The sequence below is a fragment of the Garra rufa genome, chromosome 25, assembly GCF_049309525.1.
Source record: "Garra rufa chromosome 25, GarRuf1.0, whole genome shotgun sequence".
NCBI lineage: Eukaryota > Metazoa > Chordata > Actinopteri > Cypriniformes > Cyprinidae > Garra > Garra rufa.
The window spans coordinates 37,452,213-37,473,232 of NC_133385.1; the positions used below are offsets into that span (position 1 = coordinate 37,452,213).

Sequence of the window (21,020 nt, forward strand, 5' to 3'; positions counted from 1 at the left end):
TTACGTTGTCCACTTCCATTCCTAGTCGTTCTTTTCTTTCTGCTTCATATTTTCTGCATTTAACAAGAAGGCTAGATGCACCACAGTCCAGTAGGCGGCGCTAGTGCTCGATCCTCCAATCAGCGGCAGAGAAGAAGAAGGCGCTGCAGGAGAAGGGCACAGCGATGGCGGCCTCCATGAGACTCGGTCGGAGGGGCGTTTTCATCGCTCTGAGAGCCATTAAACCGAATAAACTGACTGTTCACAATAGACTAATAACTCAGAATAAATGTCAGCGGACGGCAGGCTGGGCTGGAAGCGGCTTCAGACAGTTGTTCCAGTCGCCGTCAGTCTGTGGTGAGTGTTGTTCTGTCAGATCTGCAGAAGGACACATTTGTGTTTATTCATTATAGAACAATTTATATCAAGACATTGTCATAACCGATGGTAAAACATGATAATTGTCATGATTCGGGCAGTTATGACGGCTTGTTGTGTGCTGCTGATAACAAATCAATGAGTTGATCTCACATTCAGGAGATTAATGACTAGTAGTTCTTGTTTTTTGATGAAACTTTGAATATTGCAAAGCACTGAGACTGAATGTGATCTCATCCTAGTCATCATGTTCGTCAGGTTAGTATCGGCTGATTGTGACGCTGATCAATGTTTACTTTATTACACAAGTGTGTAGTTGCTGTCTGCTGGCTTATGTATAATATCAGTTTCATGATACAATCATTTGACGTTGAGTCTGGTACGGTTTAAATGAACAACATTTGGGGGACAAATGAAGCAGAAGTTGCAAAAATAAATCAAATAAAATAAAATCCCATCTCTTGCTGAGTTGATCATGTGTTTTTTATGTGAACTCATAATGTAAACACTTTTGTGCATGAAGATCATTCTTTATGCAGTTGTGTGTCATAAACACATCCCAGTCACCACAGTAGAAAAAGCCATTTATTTAAAATACATTTATTTCATACTAAGTAGAGTTCAGATCTATTAACGTGTTTACTGGCATATCAATCAAGACTTACTGATATTAAAGTTAGAATTCAACTTTATTTGGAGTTCTGCTTGTGCTTAATGCACATTGCTTAATATTAAGCCTAACGTGTACGGTGTACATCCTCAGACCTCAGCCATACAACGAAAAGGTGTCATGCCTCAGACTAAAAGGCGTCAGTCACAGGACAAAACCGCATCGTGCCTCAGACTGAAAGGCTTCAGGTCTCAGGAAAAAGGACATCAGGTGTCAGGTCTCGTACAATTAGACATCGGACGAAACGGACTCAGATTAAAAGGCATCAAACAAAAAGACATCACTTTTAACAGACTCAGGACGGACAAAGTTAACCTTATAAAAATTAACCATGGTTTTACTATAGTGAAAGTATAGAAACTTTTTTTATGTATTGATTATCATTTGTATAACCACAGTTTTATTTGAAGTTAAACCATGGGTATTTTTCATAAGGGTAACTAGAACTATTTGGCAACATGCAATATTATACACGTTTTAAACATACAATGTACAATTTAAATAGTTTACAATGAAACAATGAAATAGTTCTTCTTGCTTTCTTAAATAGTGTTTAGATAATTGATTAATTCTTAAAAAAAAGAAACTTCGGTTTGTTAAAATTTACAAAGAAAAAAAAAAGTTTATAACAAAACAAGCATTGCTTTTAGTAGAGTCAGAATCGCAATGTCCTAAAATAATGCATTTGAAAGTAATGGATGCATCTTGCTGGATATTATTATTCAACCAACATTTTCACAGAATTGTTCAGTATAGTGAAAAGTCCAGAAAAAAATGACGTTCCACACCATTTTGCTTGTTTCTAACCGTGTGCGTGTTGTCACACTAAGTCCGTTTCACCTGATGTATTTTTGTCTGATGCCTTTTGTTCTGAGTCCGTTTCGTCCGATGTCTAATTGTACGAGACCTGACACCTGATGTCCTTTTTCCTGAGACCTGAAGCCTTTCAGTCTGAGGCATGACACCTTTTCGTTGTATGGCTGAGGTCTGAGGATGTCCTAAAATGTACACCGTACTAAAGTGTGTTATATGCCACTATTGTGGAGGATTGTATGATCTTTGAATGATATTTTTTTAAATGCAAGATATGAAGTGTACATGAAGTTCTCTCACAATAGTTCCACTTTAGCACTACACCCTTAAAAATAAAGGTTCTTTTTTGTCATCAAAGGTTGTTTATAGTGGAAAAAGGTTCTTTAGATTTCTGAAATGTTCTTCAAAATGGTTCGTTTAGGAACTGTTTACTGAAAGGTCCTCTGTGGAACCAAAAATGATAATTTTTTATGGCATTACATTACATTTTGTATATAGATTTTTGATTAGGGCATCCTTCATGTTAGCATTGTCCACTGACCGGTGTGTTTTCTAATAGGGCTGGGTATTGTGACCAATTCGGCGATTCGATTCGATTCTTATTTTTATGGTTTCGATTCGATTCGATATCGATTAGCTATCAATATTTCATTTAAAATGTTAGTTTTGCAGACATGGGATCCATATTTTGATATAAATGCTGGTAACTGAAACTCTCCTACTTAAGTTTATTACTGAAATGCACATCTACATTAATAATAAAGGTGCACACAGTTGTTTATTTTAAACAACTTTTATTTTAAATGAACACTGTAACAAGAAGTCATAAATATGTGCATCCATTGTACACCATGTAAACAAACTGCAAAATGCACATTACTGTAAAAAAATGAAAAGACAGCAACAGTTCTTAACTACAGCCTAATCATTTTTGATCACCAGATTTTTCTGCAAAAAAAAGCAGCTGATGGTGACACCTTCAGGACGAGAGGTGAATATTCATATCCTCTTACGTCAAGCGGGATTTCCCGAATCGATATCGTTGCGTTAAACTGAAGATCGATTAAAATCGGAGAATCGATATTTTTTACCCAGCCCTATTTTCTAATTTTACTTAGTTTATTTTGCCCAGGATTGTGATCGCAGAAACACAGCACTGACCAATCAGCATCCAGAATACTGTCCATTTTTATGATTAGTTGAACATATAAAAAAGCTCTTGTCCATGTTTCTAGATGAGATGTCTCTATCTGCTGTAGTGTTGAAGGCGGTGTGTTGTGTGTCCAGCAGGGGCCGCTCCTCTGAAGGTGCAGATGCCAGCGCTCTCGCCCACCATGGAGGAGGGAAACATCGTCAAATGGCTGAAGAAAGAAGGTTGGCCATTTCTCTGCTCAACAACAATCATGTCAGAGTTGCTCAAATCAAACTGAAGAGTTTTAAGACCAGCACAATTGAAAATGAACACTGTTTGTCCAATAATAGGTTGGTCTATATTGTATTTTGGGCTTTAAATTTAGACAGTACACAGAACTCTTATTTTAAAAAGTCTATGCTTTACTGCTTCCAGCTGCTCATTAAAACAGACGAGGGAGATTCCAGAGACACACACTTGTGGTTTTAGCACCTGAGCACTTGTCTCCGTACATCATGAATTTCCTCTGTTTGAAGTCCTGTTCATGTGTGTCCAACCTTTCGTGACCTGATGAGACACACTTATAGTGTTTTTTTAGGCCATGTGATTTCCTGAACATGATGCATGATGGGACAGTGTGGGTTATCAGACCTGGCACAGACTTGCGCACTAACTTCCTGTCACACGCTGACACTCGGAAGTGGCAGAGACCGCAAGCGTGTGTATGTGGACCAGCCCAAACCACGCAGTCCTCCATCAGTGTGGTCCAGTCCTGCTCCTGCAGAGATTCAGTCCAGTCTGCCTTGTTGCTCTCAGCGGTCAGAATAAAGAAGCTATCGATGATTGAGATGATCAAGTGTCTACACAGGATCCCTGACACTCCACACATACATCACAATAACAACGATACACACAGTTTAAGGAAGACTTATCACGCAGCCATATCACCCTGTAGCCCAAGACTGGTCGCCCACTGAAGCTAAGCAGGGCTGAGTCTGGTCAGTACCTGGATGGGAGACCTCCTGGGAAAACTAGGTTGCTGCTGGAAGAGGTGCTAGTGAGGCCAGCAGGGGGTGCTCACCCTGTGGTCTGTGTGGGTCCTAGCACCCCAGTATAGTGAAAGGGACACTATACTGCCAAAAAGCACCGTCCTTCGGATGAGACGTTAAACCGAGGTCCTGACTCTCTGTGGTCATTAAAAATCCCAGGATGTCTTTGGAAAAGAGTAGAGGTGTGACCTCGGCATCCTGGCCAAATCATCCCCATATTCTGATTGGCTTCATCTCTCCACCAGTCAGCTGGTGTGTGGTGGGCGTTCTGGCGCACTATGGCTGCCGTCGCATCATCCAGGAGGAGGCTGCACACTGGTGGTGGATGAGGAGATACCCCTGACACTGTAAAGCACTTTGAGTGTCTAGAGAAAGCGCTATATAAATGTAACAAATTATTATTATTATTATTTTAAATTAGCATCTTCCTTAATTCAGAAATTACACTATCAGGAAAAAAATAGTATTTTATAATTTTTACATTAACCACGTAATCAATATTCTATTATTAAAGCCTCGGCATTACTTGGAACACCCATGAAAACATCATATCCGTTTATGCCGTGGGGAAAACGAACTATTCTGATGAACACGACACTAACGCTACAGTCCTGTCCCTGCACCCAAACCCAGCTCTGATGGGGCTTTTCCATAACCTTTCATTGCTTTTCGTCAGAACCAAATAAGTAAATGTCACCTCTTGATATTTTGTAAATGTCATAACCTATTTAAACATTTATCTCATATTATTATAGAAAATCACTTTTGAAAATTCACCATGGTTTTACCATAGGAAAAGTATAGTAACCATGTTTTTTTCAGCATATTGACTGCATAAATCTGTATAACCGCGGTTTTACTACACTACTCTCCACCAAACTCACAGCCGGCTGTAGGGGTCTGTTAAAACTCAATGGGCTCAGAGGAGAGAGAGACTGTAACTTTACCTGCTGCTGTTGCTGTGAAACAGCAAGAGGTTGTTTTTACTATTAATTATTTTTCTCATCCAATATTTAATATATATATGTGTATGTATTTATATGTGTACCTATACGTATGTTCATATATATTGTCACCTTAGAATTATAAGGTTCTATCTGACATTTTTTTCAAAATTGAGTTATTCACATATTCTTATTCTGTGACAGATTATTTACATTATTTGATGTTTCTTTTGTAAGCTGTGTGCATTTTGGGCCTTTTTTAGAAAACAAAAATGTTTCTATCTACAGAAGTCAATGGAATGCAAACACTTTGAAGCTCGATATCTCGAAAGTGCTCAGAATGCAGATAGAACCTTGTAATTCTAAGGTGACGATATATTAATTGTTGTTCACTGTTGGAAATTAATTTGGACTTAGTTTAGAAAAAACTATATCAGAGTATTTTTCCAGGTGTTGACTATATTCTATTCTTTATATTTTGCTGAAAAATGTAAAAAAGTGTTTTTGGCCTTCCACAAAAAAGACGTGATCTAGATACATTATCTTTTGTGCACACAAATTGTTTGCTGCCAAGTAAAACTCTGGTGAAAACTTACTGCTAATATAGAACACAGTGAACATTTAAAAAGCACATGTACTTTAGTGCACCCGAATCATTGTGTGTGTTCGAGCAGGTGATGAAGTGGCCGCAGGTGACGCTCTCTGTGAGATTGAGACGGATAAAGCCGTGGTCGTCATGGAGTCCAGTGATGATGGAACCCTTGCTAAAATACTTGTAAGTGTGTGTCTGACAGAGAGATCCTGAATCGATACTCAAACTTTGACATTTTATATGAAATGATGAGATCTGAGATAGATGCTCAAACTCGGTATGTACGGAAATAAAACAAAGAATTGTTTGAGGTTTGACCACTTTTTTAATCTAGATTCAGTGCTTTACTCAGCTCCCAGAAATTAACCTAATTCATTTATCTTAATCTCAGCTTAAATCTCCCCATTTGGTGATGCTAGCGAGCGCAGATATCATTACACACCTCTGTTTCCATTAAACTGTTAATTATATGCAGATGTGACTTAGCTGCAGCTGACCCAATAAAAATAAGCATCACTGGTGTGTTTCAGGTGCAGGAGGGCAGTCGAGGCGTGCGTTTGGGAACTCTCATAGCACTGATGGTGGGTGAAGGTGAAGACTGGAAGCAGGTGGAGATTCCAGCGCTTGAGCCGGTCACACCCACCACTGCTGCCCCGCCCCCTGCTGCTGGCTCCGCCCCTCCTCTGACCACCACACCTCTAGCCTCAGCGCTCAAACAGTCAGTGTCTCCAACTCATGTCTGTTGTTTGTAGATGTTTTTAGGTACAAAACAGCTCCTCTGGACATAGAGATGCATGTAATGGTCACAATTACAGTTCAGAACAAAGTTTTATTTGATTTATTGAACATGCTTACAAATAGAGAACCATATCACCACTATCTATAAAAGTAGTAAATTAGACATTTTTTGTCTGCTTAAATGAAGATGTGGAACAATAATTACCGTAAATCCCCTAATACAGGCCGGGGCCTTTATTTTACTCAAGCGCATCGCGGTCCAGGCCTTTATTAGAAGGAGGCCAGAATTAGAGGCAGGCCTCAATTTCTATTTGAGCAAAACGAACTACCAGTAGAATAAAAAAAAAAGAGATTTTGTGTCTATTTGAACCTATAAAATACTAGGTGCATTTAATAATCGCTCCGCTCCAGCTCCGCTCTGGGTTCATAATTTCCCGCTCCACTCCTCGCTCACTGATATCAGAAACACCGCTCCGCGTCAAACAAAAAAAAAAAAAAAATGTTTGAAATACAACGGTCCTGTTCATAACACATATTAAAATAAAAAATACTAAAATAAAATAACAGGAGAGTTTGGAACAGTAGTGTGCAATCTTTATTCCTACCACATACCAAGCTAATAACATTGTCAGCATTAAAAGAGTATAACTGCTTTATGCCGTGCAAAGTTTGTAATGAAAATAAAAAGACATTTTCGTCAGTTATTTTACCTACGAATCGCTGCATTTCTTACAGATGTCTGTTTATTCTAAATCAGAGACCATTAGATTTGTTTTAATGCATTATTGACAGAGCGATTGCGTGTGAATAAGTGTTGTACCTGTTTAAATCATGCTTTCACCTGAAAATATTCATTATCTAGGAACAAACTAATGCCTTGTGAACTATAATTTACTGCTCATCCATTGCCGTCATCATAGCCTTTACATTCTTTCTGATTTGAGTGATCCATCTCTATCAAGCTATCTAAACATGTTTAATATATGAATTCTTGCTTAATATGCAGTTATATTGCGGACCGTTGGCATGAATTGTACTCATGATGGAGCGCTCTTGGAGCGAGTGAAAACCACGACGATCCGACTTTTCAAAAATCCGCTCCTCCCTCCAATCAAAATTACACAGCTCCACTCCGCGCTCCGCTCACATACTCTGCTGCCCAGACATACGTTGTTTCTAATAATAGCCCCGGCCGCTATTAGAGACCGGCCATTATTTACCTCAGCTGACAGCGAGAATGGAATACAGGCCAATATTAGAGGATTTACGGTAGTCATCTAAGATTCCCTGTCCTTCAACTTGACCCTTTTTGGCATTGAGATTACATGACATGTCCAATTTTGTGACAGTTTTTACCTTGTCGTGTAAATAAAATGTCCCATTGACACAGGGAGAGGGAGACTTCTGTTTACATGTATGAATTCAAGACGCCATTAAAAAAAAGCACAATTGTGACCCTGGACCACAAAACCAGTCATAAAGGTCAGTTTGTTGAAATTGAGATCATACATCATCTGAAAGCTGATTATATAAATTGTTAGGATAGTCAAGTCACCTTTATTTATATAGCGCTTTCAACAATACAGATTGTGTCAAAGCAACTGCACAGTATTTAAACAGAACAATAGTGTGTAAGTAACGCATTATTGTAAATAATCAATTTTCAGTTAAAGGCAGTTCATCAATGAATTCAGTGATATCATCGTCAGTTCAGTTCAAATAGTATACGATATCACTGGAAAGTGTCCCCAACTAAGCAAGCCAGAGGCGAGGAACCAAAACTCCACAGGTGACAGAAATGGAGGAAAACACCTTGGGAGAAACCAGGCTCAGTCGGGGGACCAGTTCTCCTCTGGCCAGACCAAACCAGCAGTTTGTACCAATGTCTGATTGTAGAGAACTCATCAGGATCCCGTGGTGTAGCGCCGATGGCCGTCAAGGTTGGCGAGGTCTTCATTGATGATCCGTCTCTGGAGCTCATCTAGTTGACATCCACAGCTATTGAAGTCATCTCCAGGTGGTGATCCATGATCTAAGCTGGGTACGGACTGGATCCGGGGGACTGGAGTGACCATCTGATCCGGATACAGGCTGGGTCTGGTGGCTACGGTGACCTCGGAATAAGAATGAAACAGACTAATATTAGCGTAGATGCCATTCTTTTTACGATGCAGCGAGTGCATCAAATGTTATGTGAGGTGTTTTCGGTTCCGGCTGACGTAATTAATGCAGCCTAACAATCCTTTAACGGATTTGAATTATAGGAATGTGTTAATGATTTTATGTGTAAGCCAGGTTAAAGAGATGTGTCTTTAATCTAGATTTAAACTGACAGAGTGTGTCTGCCTCCCGAACAGTGTTAGGTAGATTGTTCCAGAGTTTAGGCGCTAGATAAGAAAATGATCTGCCGCCGGCAGTTGATTTTGATATTCTAGGTATTATCAAATTGCCATAATTTTGAGAACGCAGCGGACGTGAGGAACTATAATATGATAGGAGCTCGCTCAAGTACTGAGGAGCTAAACCATTGAGGGCTTTATAAGTAATTAGCAAGATTTTAAAATCTATACGATGTTTTATAGGGAGCCAGTGCAGTGCTGACAGAACCGGGCTAATATGGTCATACTTTCTGGTTCTAGTCAGAACTCTAGCTGCTGCATTTTGGACCAGCTGGAGTTTGTTTATTAAGCGTGCAGAACAACCACCCAATAAAGCATTACAATAATCTACCCTTGAGGTCATGAACGCATGAATTAATGTTTCAGCATTTGACATTGATAGCATAGGTCGTAATTTCGATATATTTTTAAGATGGAAAAATGCGGTTTTGCAGATGCTAGAAATGTGGCTTTCAAAGGAGAGATTGCTATCGAATAGGACGCCTAGGTTCCTAACTGATGACGACGAATTTACAGAGCAGCCATCTAGTATTAGACTGTGTTTTAGGTTATTACTTGTAGAGGTTTTAGGTCCAATAATTAACACTTCTGTTTTTTCAGGATTTAACAGTAAGAAGTTATTCGCCATCCAGTTTTTAATATCAGCTATGCATTCTGTTAGTTTTTCGAATTGATATGTTTTGCCGGGCTGCGAAGAAATATAGAGCTGAGTATCATCAGTGTAACAATGAAAGCTAACACCATGTTTCCTGATGATATCTCCCAAGGGTAACATGTAAAGCGTAAAAAGTAATGGCCCTAGTACTGAGCCTTGAGGTACTCCATACTGCACTTATGACTGATATGATACCTCTTCATTTATTGCCACAAACTGATGACGGTCAGATAAGTACAATTCGAACCAAGCCAGTGCAGTACCATTAATGCCTACATAATTTTCAAGTCTGTTTAACAGAATGTTGTGGTCAATAGCATCAAACGCAGCACTAAGATCCAGTAGCACTAATAGAGAGATGCAACCACGATCGGTTGATAGGACAATATTTGTTAAAAGATACTATATGAAAATCTGCAATCTGAGGGTGCAAAAAAATTCAAAATATTGAGAAAATTACCTTTAAAGTTGTCCAACTTCTTAGCAATGCATATTACTAATCAAAAATTTAATTTTCAAATCTTTGATAGGAAATGTACAAAATATCTTCATGGAACACGATATGATTTTTGGCGTAAAAAATGGATAACTTTGACCCATACAATGTGTTTTTGGCTGTTGCTACAAATATACCCGTGCTACTTAAGACTGGTTTTGTGGTCCAGGGTCAGAATTCATTTTTACTGTGTAGACCAGATCCTTCTCACTGTACTGCTTCCTCTCCTGACCCCATGTGTTTTGGGTGCTAAATGATTGACTTGGACTCCCAGAAATCTTCATTCTACGCATTTCTCATGCTTTGGCTGCAGCAGCTGCTTCCTGTGTGAAAAACAGCCATGTGTTTGAGCTCCTGCGGGTTGTGCGTCTTACAATCTGAGATGTGACAGTCACTCTTCTCGTGTCTTTCACACCGTTTCTCCTGATCTTTTACTAGCAAAACTCAAGAATCATGTTTGGTAACTTTCTAGAGGGTGCACTCATTTTGCATCAAAACAACAGGACAAATGTGTGAGCATAAAATGTGGTAATGGACTGTGTAATACATAGTCACCAAGTCTGCGAGACACATTTTGGACACAGAGTCAGTCTGGTCTTCTGTGACGGTACTGGGGATTATTTGCATAGTCACTGATATCAGTGTTCATCTGTGATTCTGACAGACTGCGTTTGAGTCCAGCTGCGAGACACATTTTGGGCACTCATGGTTTGGATCCTCATCTGGCCAAAGCTACAGGTCCACGCGGCCTCATCACTAAAGAGTGAGTCTCACACACACAGTTTTCACACAGTACATCTGTGAGTGTTTCCCCACATTCGCATACAGAACTCTTCTGCTCTCTCTATATATACATGTGTGTGCATGAGCTTGTAGATTTTCACACACACACATAAGATCCCACTGAGCAGTCTCATTACTGACACACGTTACCATGGCAATGCAGCCTCCTCCTTCTGGGTGTCCATAGAAACAAAGAAACTGACAGCTATTAATATCTCCAATCCACTGAAGATCAGACCATGACAGTTCAGCTGCACCAGACAGAGACACAATATGCATCTATATTAGATTAGCCAGACATTTGCTTATATTATGGGGGGGGGGGGGGGGTCTTCTCCATCAAAATGTGATTGGTCCGTAAGCCTATATCATCTGCCGGTTTCTTGTACTGAATATATTTAAAAAATATATTTATGACCACTTTTATCAACTCTCTGACACTTATAAATGCCACAATGCTAAATTGATCATAATGACTGTCAGTGCTAATGTTAAAATAAGTCTTTTTTACACACATTATATAGTGTACATTAATATATGATTTTCTGACTTCAGTTTGCACATTGTATGGAGGAGAACATTTGTTAAGATGTGGATGGGACTTCTTTTTGTAATAAGATACATTAAATAAAATGTAAGGACTTTTAATGACAAAGCAGTCATCACTAGATTACTAAATGATTAGAGTAGCCTTTAGTGGCGTGTCTGGTGAATCTACCAGTAAAACCATTACAAACCCCTGTGTATCTCACACCACCTTTGTCCTTTTATTAAAGGAGTAGTTCACATCCAGAACAAGAATGTACCGATAATCTTCTCACCCCCTTGTCATCCACAATGTTCATGTCTTTCTTTCTTCAGTCGTAAAGAAATTGTTTTCTGAGGAATATGTTCTCCATATAGTGGACTTCTATGGTGCCCCGAGTTTGAACTTCCAAAATGCAGTTTAAACGCAGCTTTAAAGGACTTTTAAACGATCCCAGCCGAGGGAGTCTTATCTAGCAAAACCATCAGTTAATATTTTTTAATACCTTTTAACCTCAAACGCTGGTCTTGTTTTGCTTTGAATGAAAAAATAAAAAACTCAAAAAACTCCCATTTCACTTTAAAAAAACAAAAACAAAAAAAACTGATGGTTTCTCTAGATAAGACCCTTTTTCATTCACATTCACATTTACATTTACATTTATTCATTTTGCAGACGCTTTTATCCAAAGTGACTTACAAATTGGGAAAAGTGATTCATCCTAAGGAGGCAGATCAACATAGGAAGTGTTCAAAATACCATATATCAGGTGCTGTTAGATGAGTACAGGCTAGAAAGGGAAGGTCAAGAAAGAGAGGAGTTTGCGTTCCAGATAGGGGTGGGAAGATCATTCCACCAGGCAGGAACGGTGAACGAGAATGTTCTGGACAGTGATTTAATACCTCTCTGTGGTGGTACAGTGAGGCGTCTTTCACTAGAGGATCTCAGTCTTCTGGAGGGAGTGTAGATGTGTAGTAGTGAATGGAGGTAGGCCGGTGATGAGCCGGTGGCTGTCCTATAGGCCAGCATCAGTGTCTTGAATTTGATGCGTGCTGTAACCGGTAGCCAGTGCAGGGATATGAAGAGAGGTGTGACATGGGCCTTTTTGGGCTCATTGAAGACCAGTCGTGCTGCTGCATTCTGAATCATTTGTAGAGGCCTGATTGTACATGCTGGAAGACCGGCTAAAAGAGCATTGCAGTAGTCCAGCCTGGAAATGACCAGGGCCTGGACGAGGAGTTGTGTAGCCTGCACATTTTTTTTCCTCGGCTGGGGTCATTTAGAGTCATTTGAAGCTGCGTTTAAACTGTATTTTGGAAGTTCAAACTCGGGGCACCATAGAAGTCCACTATATGGAGAGAAAAAATGAAATGTTTTCCTCATAAAACATACTTTCTTATCAACTGAAGAAAGAAAGACATGAACATCTTGGATGACAAGGGGGTGAGTACATTATCTGTAAATGTTTGTTCTGAAAGTGAACTTGTTTAATTTCTGAGCTTGATTGAGTTCATAGTTGTGTGTGTTTTCAGAGACGCTCTGCAGCTGTTGAGTCGGAGTGATAAAGGACATCCAGCTCCTCCAGCGGCTGCGGTCGCTGCTCCTGCTCCAGCCACAGTCTCTACACCCATCGCCCCCAGCACTGGACGCCCCACCTTCCCACCAGTGTCTGTGCCCGGAAAACCTGGAATGCCGGTCAGCTTACACTTATTATTATTATTCTTCTGGGACTAAAAGGATCAACTCTATCTCCTCCTAGAGCTTTAACTCTACGGACTCCAAACTCAGCAAATCCATCCATCCATCCATCCATCCATCTAAGCCTAGCAACTAGAATCATACTAGTAACATGCTAAAACATGCTATTTATCTATCTGACAGACTGTATTGCCTTCAAAACATTTGAACGTTAAGCTTTAAAACTACTTTTAACTTCAATCTTTTTCAGACTGAAAACCATAAAATGTCTACAATTTCTAAAACTTTTGAAACTTTTTCACACTTTCTGATCAGGCTTTTTCAAGCCAACTTAGTCTTGACTAACTTTATCTAGTTTCATATTGTCATGCTGAAATAAAAGTTGCTGTTGTGACAGTGTTTTGCAGCACACCGTTCTCCAGAATGAATGGTGTGGCATTAAGCATCTCTGTAAAATCAAAGATTTCAGTAAATGTGGTGGAGAGGCTGGAGAGTTGATTCTGTATGAACTATGCTGATACGAAAGGGAAATGGCATGTGGCTGTGGAATGGTTAATGTGGGATGCGTTCTGATTTCAGGGCACGTTCACTGAGATCCCGGCGTCTAACGTGAGGAGAGTGATTGCACAGAGACTGACGCAGTCCAAGAGCACCATCCCTCACGCGTACGCTTCTGTCGACTGTGACCTCGCGGCCGTCATCAACCTCAGAAAACAGCTGGCCACGGGTGGGACGCCTTCATTTACATCACGCTCAAATCATAATCCACACAGAACAGCCAGACAGATGATGGGTATTAGTGCTGTGCTCTGAGGACAGACACGTTTATGTGCTGTTATTCAATAATAGATGTCTGTCAGCAGTGGATCATTCCTCAGGACACCCCACCTTCCTTCCCATCGCTCCCACAAAAACACACAATCCCAGATGAAAAACTATTTCAGCTCCAATTCAGATTAAAATGAATAATAAATACAAATTTTTAAAGACGTTGTGTTTGTAAAAATACTAAAGACTTCTGTGGGAAAACATCAGCACAGGTTTGATGCACAAATGAGAGCCACTGATGAATTAGTTTTGAAGGAGATGTGTGACGTAAAAGCGTCTCAGTTTGTGTTGTGCTAACATCAGTTGTGTGTTTGTGTTCAGAGAACATCAAGGTGTCAGTCAATGATTTCATCATCAAAGCGGCTGCTGTGTCTCTCAGAGTAAGTTCACTCATGAATGACAGCGCTGTGCCCCATCAGTTATTCTCAAAGTGGCTCTTGTCAGTTCTTTTATGAGCACAAATGATGGTTTGCGTGTGGTGTCCTGCAGGAGATGCCGGAGGTGAACGTGATGTGGTCTGGGGACGGTCCGCAGGCTCTGGACTCCATCCACATCTCGATTGCGGTGGCCACACCACGGGGGCTCATCACGCCCATCATCAGAGACGCCGCTAACAAAGGGCTGCAGGAGATCTCTGCCACCGCTAAGGTCATTTAACATCATATACTGATCGACAGACTTAAACCAGACGCAGCTCAGAGTGCATATGGAGGAGAATATATAATGCTGTTGTGTGGCATCATTGGCATGTTAAAGAAGAGTTGTAGTCTGCTGTCTAGGGCTGTACAATATATCGAAATGATCAAAATATCACACATGTAAATATCAAAAAGTTTGAGGGTTGACACATATAGCAGACAATAGACTGGGCACACGACTGACTTGGTTGACATCACACAGAGACGCATTTCCAACCCTAGAAAACCTACTTCTCTAACTCGTCCTAGACGGTTTGTCAGATTTTTACCAATATTGGCTCAGATCACCTTTAGACCATACTGGAAAAAATATACGGAATTCAAGTTGATTAGTCAAACCGTTCTCGAATAACACACAAATTCTACGAAAAGCACACAAAAATGGATGTGAGGCTATATCTCCGCAACAGTTTGGTGTATTGAGACAGGCATGACCTGAGGCTACTGTGCCACCCAGTGTTGTTTTCGTCAACGATGACGATGACGAAATCATTTCGTTGACGCCACTTTTTTTCATGACGATAACGAGACGATGACGAGATAAAAATGGCTCGTTGATGACTAAAACATGACGAGACGTGTGTGAGCTTTCGTTGACGAGACGAGAATAGACGAAAATGTTAGTGGGTGGTCTGTCAGACGTTTAAAATGCATGACATTTCTGCTTATTGTGCATGCCAATTAAAACATATATCTGCCGCTATGGCAGCGGTTCTCAATTCCAGTCCTCGCGCCACACCGCTCTGCATATTTTGCATGTCTCTCTTAGTTAACACACCTGATTCAGATAACCAGCTCATTAGAAGTGAACTCCGTGCAGGAACTGCGATCCGATTGACATGGTCCCTGCACAGTGTTCATTGCTCCCTACTCCCTGAGCGGGGGAAATCTGTTTACTACACTTCGAAACATTCATTCACATATCTGCGCTACGCCACCGCATGCAGCGTCTTCACACACAGATGAAACTTACTAGAGGTGTGACATAAATGCATCTGTAAATAAATACATTTTAAATTACGTCTCGAATGCTTTAATGACCTTCAAATGGAACATATACACTCGCTTCGAACTCATGAATAATGGCGGAATATCCTGTGATGTCCACTTCGAAGGGCAGTAACGTTGGAATAGAATAAACGTCGGAAGCGATGCGTGAAACACACAAAATGTGCAGAGCGGTGGGGCGCGAGGACTGGAATTGAGAACAGCTGCGCTATGGCAAGCCGTTGTAGCATTAAATACTCTTTGTCATACTAGTATGGCAAGCCGTTTTAGCATTCCATCCTTGTTTGTTATTTATGTTTTAAAACATTCCTTCATTATTGTAATTATTGGTGAAAATAGTCGATCCGGAAGCTCACATCGTGTTGAACTATAGATCTGCTATTTTCAAAACTTATAAGTGACACTACCCAACAGCCAAACACTTACAGACCTACATTAATTTGTTAAAAGACTACTTTTTCCCCTTTTTTTGACTAAAACTAGACTAAAACCTTTTTGACTTTTCGTCGACTAAAATTGGACTAAAACTATCACATATAGAACTGACTAAAATTTGACTAAAACTAATAAGCATTTTAGTCCAAAAGACTAAGACTAAGACTAAATCTAAGATGGTTGTCAAAAACAACACTGGTGCCACCTAGTGGTCAGGAGATATGAAAAATGGCTATTTTTGCTTATAACCTCTCAATGGTTTGGCCAAAAATTCTCAAAACTGGTCTTGTTAGATTGTGAGGAGCATGCAGAGTCTAACCATATCCTATTTTCCCATGTCAGCCATTTTGGGGCGTCAGCCATCTTGAATTTTGTCTTCGGCACCATGCCCTGCCAGTACTCAAAAAGTTTGGTGGCAAAAAGTGATAAGGAAATTTTGAAAAATGCTAATAACTTCTGATGAAAATGGCTTACTGTAATGAAAGTTTCCTCAAAATATTTCTTGGGTCATGCCAAGAACATTGACACTTCCTGTCTGCCATTTTGATTATTGTTGAAAACTTTTTTGAACTCCTCCTAGAATATTGGTCCAATTTTCACCAAATTCGATCAATCTTCAGACCATGCTGACAAAAAATGTATGGATTTCGTGTCGATATATGAAACTGTTTTCATTGAACACATTTTCACATACACACGAATTTGCTGGAAAGATGCCAAAGTGCATCTGAAGCTGTATCTCTGCAAAGCTTTGAGATATTTGCACCTAATTTTGTATGTGCATTGTCACCTCACACGGATTACACCACATCAATACGCCACCTATTGGTAAAATATTCCTTGGGTCATGCCAACAACATAGATTTTACACCATACTTGGCCGAACTTCCTGTCCGCCATATTGATTTATGTTGAAAGCCTACTTTTCCGAACTCCTCCTAGATCGTTCGTCCAATTTTTGCCAAAAAAAGAGTCAGATCATCTTCAGACTGTGCTGACAAAAAGTGATATTTCATGTTGATAGATGAAACCGTTTTGACATAATGACAGCAGACTTTGTGTGGGCCTTTGTCAACTCACACTAAACACACCACATCGATTTGATAACAGCGCCACCTGTTGGTCAGAAGTGATAAGACATTAAATCATATTACTAGGAGTTCTACATTATTTTTCTGTCATTTTGACTAAAATCATCTCAGTGGCTTCCTTTACTCAGTTGGTCTGGTGCTCCATGCCACGCTTAGATCCTCATTTCCCCTTTGGTGTGCTTGCAGCTATATTCTGTGCTTGTAATTTGTGTATTTGTTATTAGTTTTTATTTATTTATCTTTTACTGACTGTTTAATTGCCTTTAATTATGTTTGCTATAGTTTTTACTGTGGACAAGTAAAGTGTACTTTACATAAAAAAATAAACGGAAAACAATGTTACATTGATATTAAATAAGTAGCATTATGTTTTGTTTGTTGTCTCATGGGTTCGTCTTCTCTCTCAGGCTCTGGCGCAGAAGGCGCGGGACGGGAAGCTGTTACCAGAGGAGTATCAGGGAGGATCCTTCAGGTGAATGTCCTTCTGTTGTTTGTAGTAAAGGAACAGGAAAACCTCTTTCACTTTCCTCCTGTAATTTCTAAAACAATTACAATACAATTAAGCTCTAACTGCCCTAACTCTCCTCAGTCTGTTCATTAGAGAAGCAGAAATGATAAAGATAGAGGATCAAAAGACTTTGCGATCTGATCGTGACACCACAGGATGAGGTGATTTAGTTTTTTCTCAAACCTTAATTTCTCAATGCAGTGAACCAAACAACAAATAATTCACTTAGCTGAAAAAGAGCCCTTTGGAAAACAGTGCTATTTCTAGTCTGGTGATCCTGCAATAGCCAGCGTGTGCCGTCGGTCGTCAGAGGTGATGAAGGGGTGGACATGTGCTCTGTGTCTGCGCATCAGCTCTATTACGCAAGGAAAAGGAGGAAGTAGAAAACAGCAGCAGTTTAGGAAATTTGCAGCATGCTTTTATAGTACAGTGACCTCTTGCTCTTACATTGATTTCTCAATATCATGATTCCTTTAATATCCCAACACTTGAAATAAATAGCAGTGTGTTTTGTGCCAACATCAGCTGGTTCTGCTACTGATGTAGGCTATTATTAAAATCAATATTTAATTCTCAACGTATTGTTTTTGCTTTCTTTTCATTGTGTTAGATCAGTGGTTCTCAAAGTGGGGGGCTCCGTTGAACTGCGGCATTCTGGCGCCTCAGTCTCGGTATACTGAACAACAGCATACATTCACAAATGATAACTCAGCGACAGAGTTCAGCTCAACGCAGGGGCGTAATTTCCACTTGGGGCTTTTTAAAAATCCTGTTTGTGTCCTCCCACTTTCAAATGGTTTTGTAAAATTAATGTCTTGTATTGTAGAATGCATGCACAGCGCCGCTGATTCGCGCGATCGTTAAAATGAAACCAAAAGTAAAACGCGCACACGCATTCAAAAGCAATTCTAACACCCCACGTTTAGAGATCGACTCCCCAATGTGCGTAAATTAGGCTACATAACATATCTAGGCTGTTATTAGTATATGGGCTATAATCAGTTGTGTAGTTTTCTATCGCTCTGTATCATGATGGGAAAATTCGGTCTCTATTTGCACTTTGAATATTGAAAGAGTAGCCTACTTTGATTATGGCTGCATTTATTGCCTACACGACTAAGAAAGAACTGTGTCGTTTATTTTTTGTTATTTATACAGTAGATTCTTTAAAAATGCAGTGGCTGTCTCTAATTTAAATGGCTGTACTTACAATAGAGAAAATAAACATCTTGTTCATGTACTCATATTTTCATTCATTCCTGTCCCTTGTTTAAGGCGTAAAATAAATATATAAAAAAAGGCTTTCAGAATCAGCTCATTTGCTTGAAAGACATCTGCAATCAGAATCAGCCATGAAGAATCAAGATCGGCACATTACTAAAAATAAATTGGGTGCTCCTATATTTTTTTGGTGCTCCTAACTTTTTGAAGCTGGGAGTACCAGTGCTACCAAGTAAAAAAGTTAATTTCAAGCCCTGCTATGCCTTAGGACAGAATGAAACCCACAAAAAATAAATAAATATCAGAGAGAATTATAATAATAACAGTTATTGTCCCTGTGCTGTTTTTTAATGTTTCAAGTGTTGCATGTGTTTTTGTCCTGTAGCTTTTTTTTTTTTTTTTAACTAAGCATAAATTTTTCATTATGTTTAGTAAAATCATTTATTAGTCTTAGTTGGGATAGGTATTTTCGGGAGGGGGGCACCAGATTTTTTAGAGGTTTAAAGGGGGGCGCGAACAAAAAAGTTTGAGAACCACTGTGTTAGATATTTAAAGTGGTCATAGCATGGATTTTTTATTATTTGAACATGTTTGTCTGTTTTAGTATCTCCAACCTGGGCATGTTTGGCATCAGTGAGTTCAGCGCTGTGATCAATCCTCCTCAAGCGTGCATCTTAGCCGTGGGCGGCACCAGGTCCAAACTGACATTGGCCCCCCAGGACCCAGATGGCCCCGTTCTCCGCACCCAACAGCTGATGACTGTGACTCTGTCTAGCGACGGCCGTCTGGTGGATGACCAACTCGCCTCGCGCTTTCTGGAGAAGTTTCGCACGAACCTAGAGCAGCCTCAGCGTGCGACTCTGCCCTAGAGAGAGAGAGAGAGAGAGGGAAAATTGTGGGGACTGAATGCGCTCTGGTGTTATACGTGATATTTATTTGTTAAGATGTACATAGATATGTACATGGACAAGTGACTCGAGGTCAGAGAAGCACTTTGAAGTCCTAGGTCAATTAATATTATCATTTGCAGCACTTCTACCATAAATGGTTATTTTGCGAAGCGAGAAGCGTTCAGTGTACTGCGTGAAAGTAAACCTACTGATAATCACATGGCAATGTTTAAGCACCTTTATAGTAGACGATATCTGTCAACTGAAGCAGCAAATCACTGAACCAAGCCATTCAGTCATATTAGGACACTATTTTTTGCATTTGCCAAATAATCCAATAAACTCTTGTCTTCTGCTGTACTGAGTTGTTGTTGTTGTTGTTATTGTTCTTAACTGCACTTTCACACTCATGTCAATGCCAGAACAACATCACCTATCAAAATTCAGCCTAGTTTTGTTTTCATGTCAAACATGTTTTGGAACATTGTGGATGTCTGATCAATATTTGTACATTTAATATATTTTTATAGGTATAAAGATGAATAATACAGATAAAATTATGAAAAGATTAAAGTATATATACAGTGCACAGCACAAATGAGTAGACCCCCTTGGATTAAATATAAAAGATGTATTTTCTTAAAATAACTCGCTAATATAATTCATAGAAAGATTGCAAAATTGAAATGTATTAAACATGCTTAAAAAAACTATATATGCCATTAATAACACCCTAGATTTAATTCAACAAGTGTAATATTCTAGTACTTAATATGTCTTCCATAACTCCTCTGACCCTTCTTGGTGTTGAGTGTACAAGTTCATGACAAATAGTCACATCTGTCCTGTTTAACTCTTGGAGGACGACCACCTTCAATGCTCTGGTGTTTAATGAGGAGTGTTGCTCAGCTGGTCTCTACAGAATCCCCCACAGCTGCTCAAGAGTGTAAAGACTGGGTGAAATAGATGTCCACTGAAGGATTTTCACCTTGGGAGAATGAATATCTTCATTGTCATGCTGAAAAAATGCCTAACAATGCAGGGAATGAGGAGAGGGTAGCATCTTCAGTTTCAGTTTCAGTGGTGTTTTGAATTGATGACAGCATTGATGAAGCACAACTCCCTCACACCTTCAGCACTCATACATCTCTATAGAAGAACTTTACTAGCACTGAACGTCACTGTGGGAACCAGACACTTCTCACTGTACTCCTCCTCTAGCAACAACAGAACATTTTGGATGCTGTTAGATCCGAGATGATTGACTCTGTCTCATGAGTCCAGAGTATGGATTCCCAGAAGTCTATATTTTGTCAAATTTGGGCCTTGGAAGAGGTTAAATTAGTTTATTGTGCTTTGGCTACAGTGGGTAGTTCTGGTGTGGATAAAAAACCATGTCACTTCTGCAGGCTGCATCTTACTCTGTCCGATAAAGTGTCACTCTTTTCATAGCTTTTGCCGGCTTTGAGACACTTTCTTGGTGTTTCCC

The 21,020-nt window shown here is 39.8% G+C and overlaps 1 protein-coding gene across 2 annotated transcripts; it reads left to right on the forward strand.

Moving 5' to 3' along the window:
* The first annotated feature begins 124 nt into the window (after positions 1–124).
* pdhx (pyruvate dehydrogenase complex component X) lies at positions 125–19,891 on the forward strand. Of its 2 annotated transcripts, none has more exons than XM_073831483.1 (11): positions 125–336; positions 3,128–3,214; positions 5,640–5,740; positions 6,088–6,275; positions 10,510–10,608; positions 12,687–12,849; positions 13,432–13,579; positions 14,002–14,060; positions 14,170–14,328; positions 17,320–17,384; positions 19,246–19,891. In XM_073831483.1, the coding sequence occupies exons 1-11, from the start codon at positions 165–167 to the stop codon at positions 19,508–19,510; spliced, it is 1,506 nt and encodes a 501-aa protein (XP_073687584.1). In that variant the 5' UTR covers positions 125–164; the 3' UTR covers positions 19,511–19,891. The 2 variants fall into 2 exon arrangements, with proteins under 2 accessions (XP_073687584.1, XP_073687585.1); XM_073831484.1 differs by having other exon boundaries at positions 3,131–3,214.
* Positions 19,892–21,020: the final 1,129 nt, after the last annotated feature.

Coding starts and splice junctions, on each gene's coding strand:
- pdhx (XM_073831483.1), top strand. CDS start 165: ATGGCGGCCTCCATGAGACTCGGTCGGAGGGGCGTTTTCATCGCTCTG. Junction 12,850..13,431: donor CCGGAAAACCTGGAATGCCG/GTCAGCTTACAC, acceptor TTCTGATTTCAG/GGCACGTTCACTGAGATCCC. Junction 13,580..14,001: donor CAGAAAACAGCTGGCCACGG/GTGGGACGCCTT, acceptor GTTTGTGTTCAG/AGAACATCAAGGTGTCAGTC.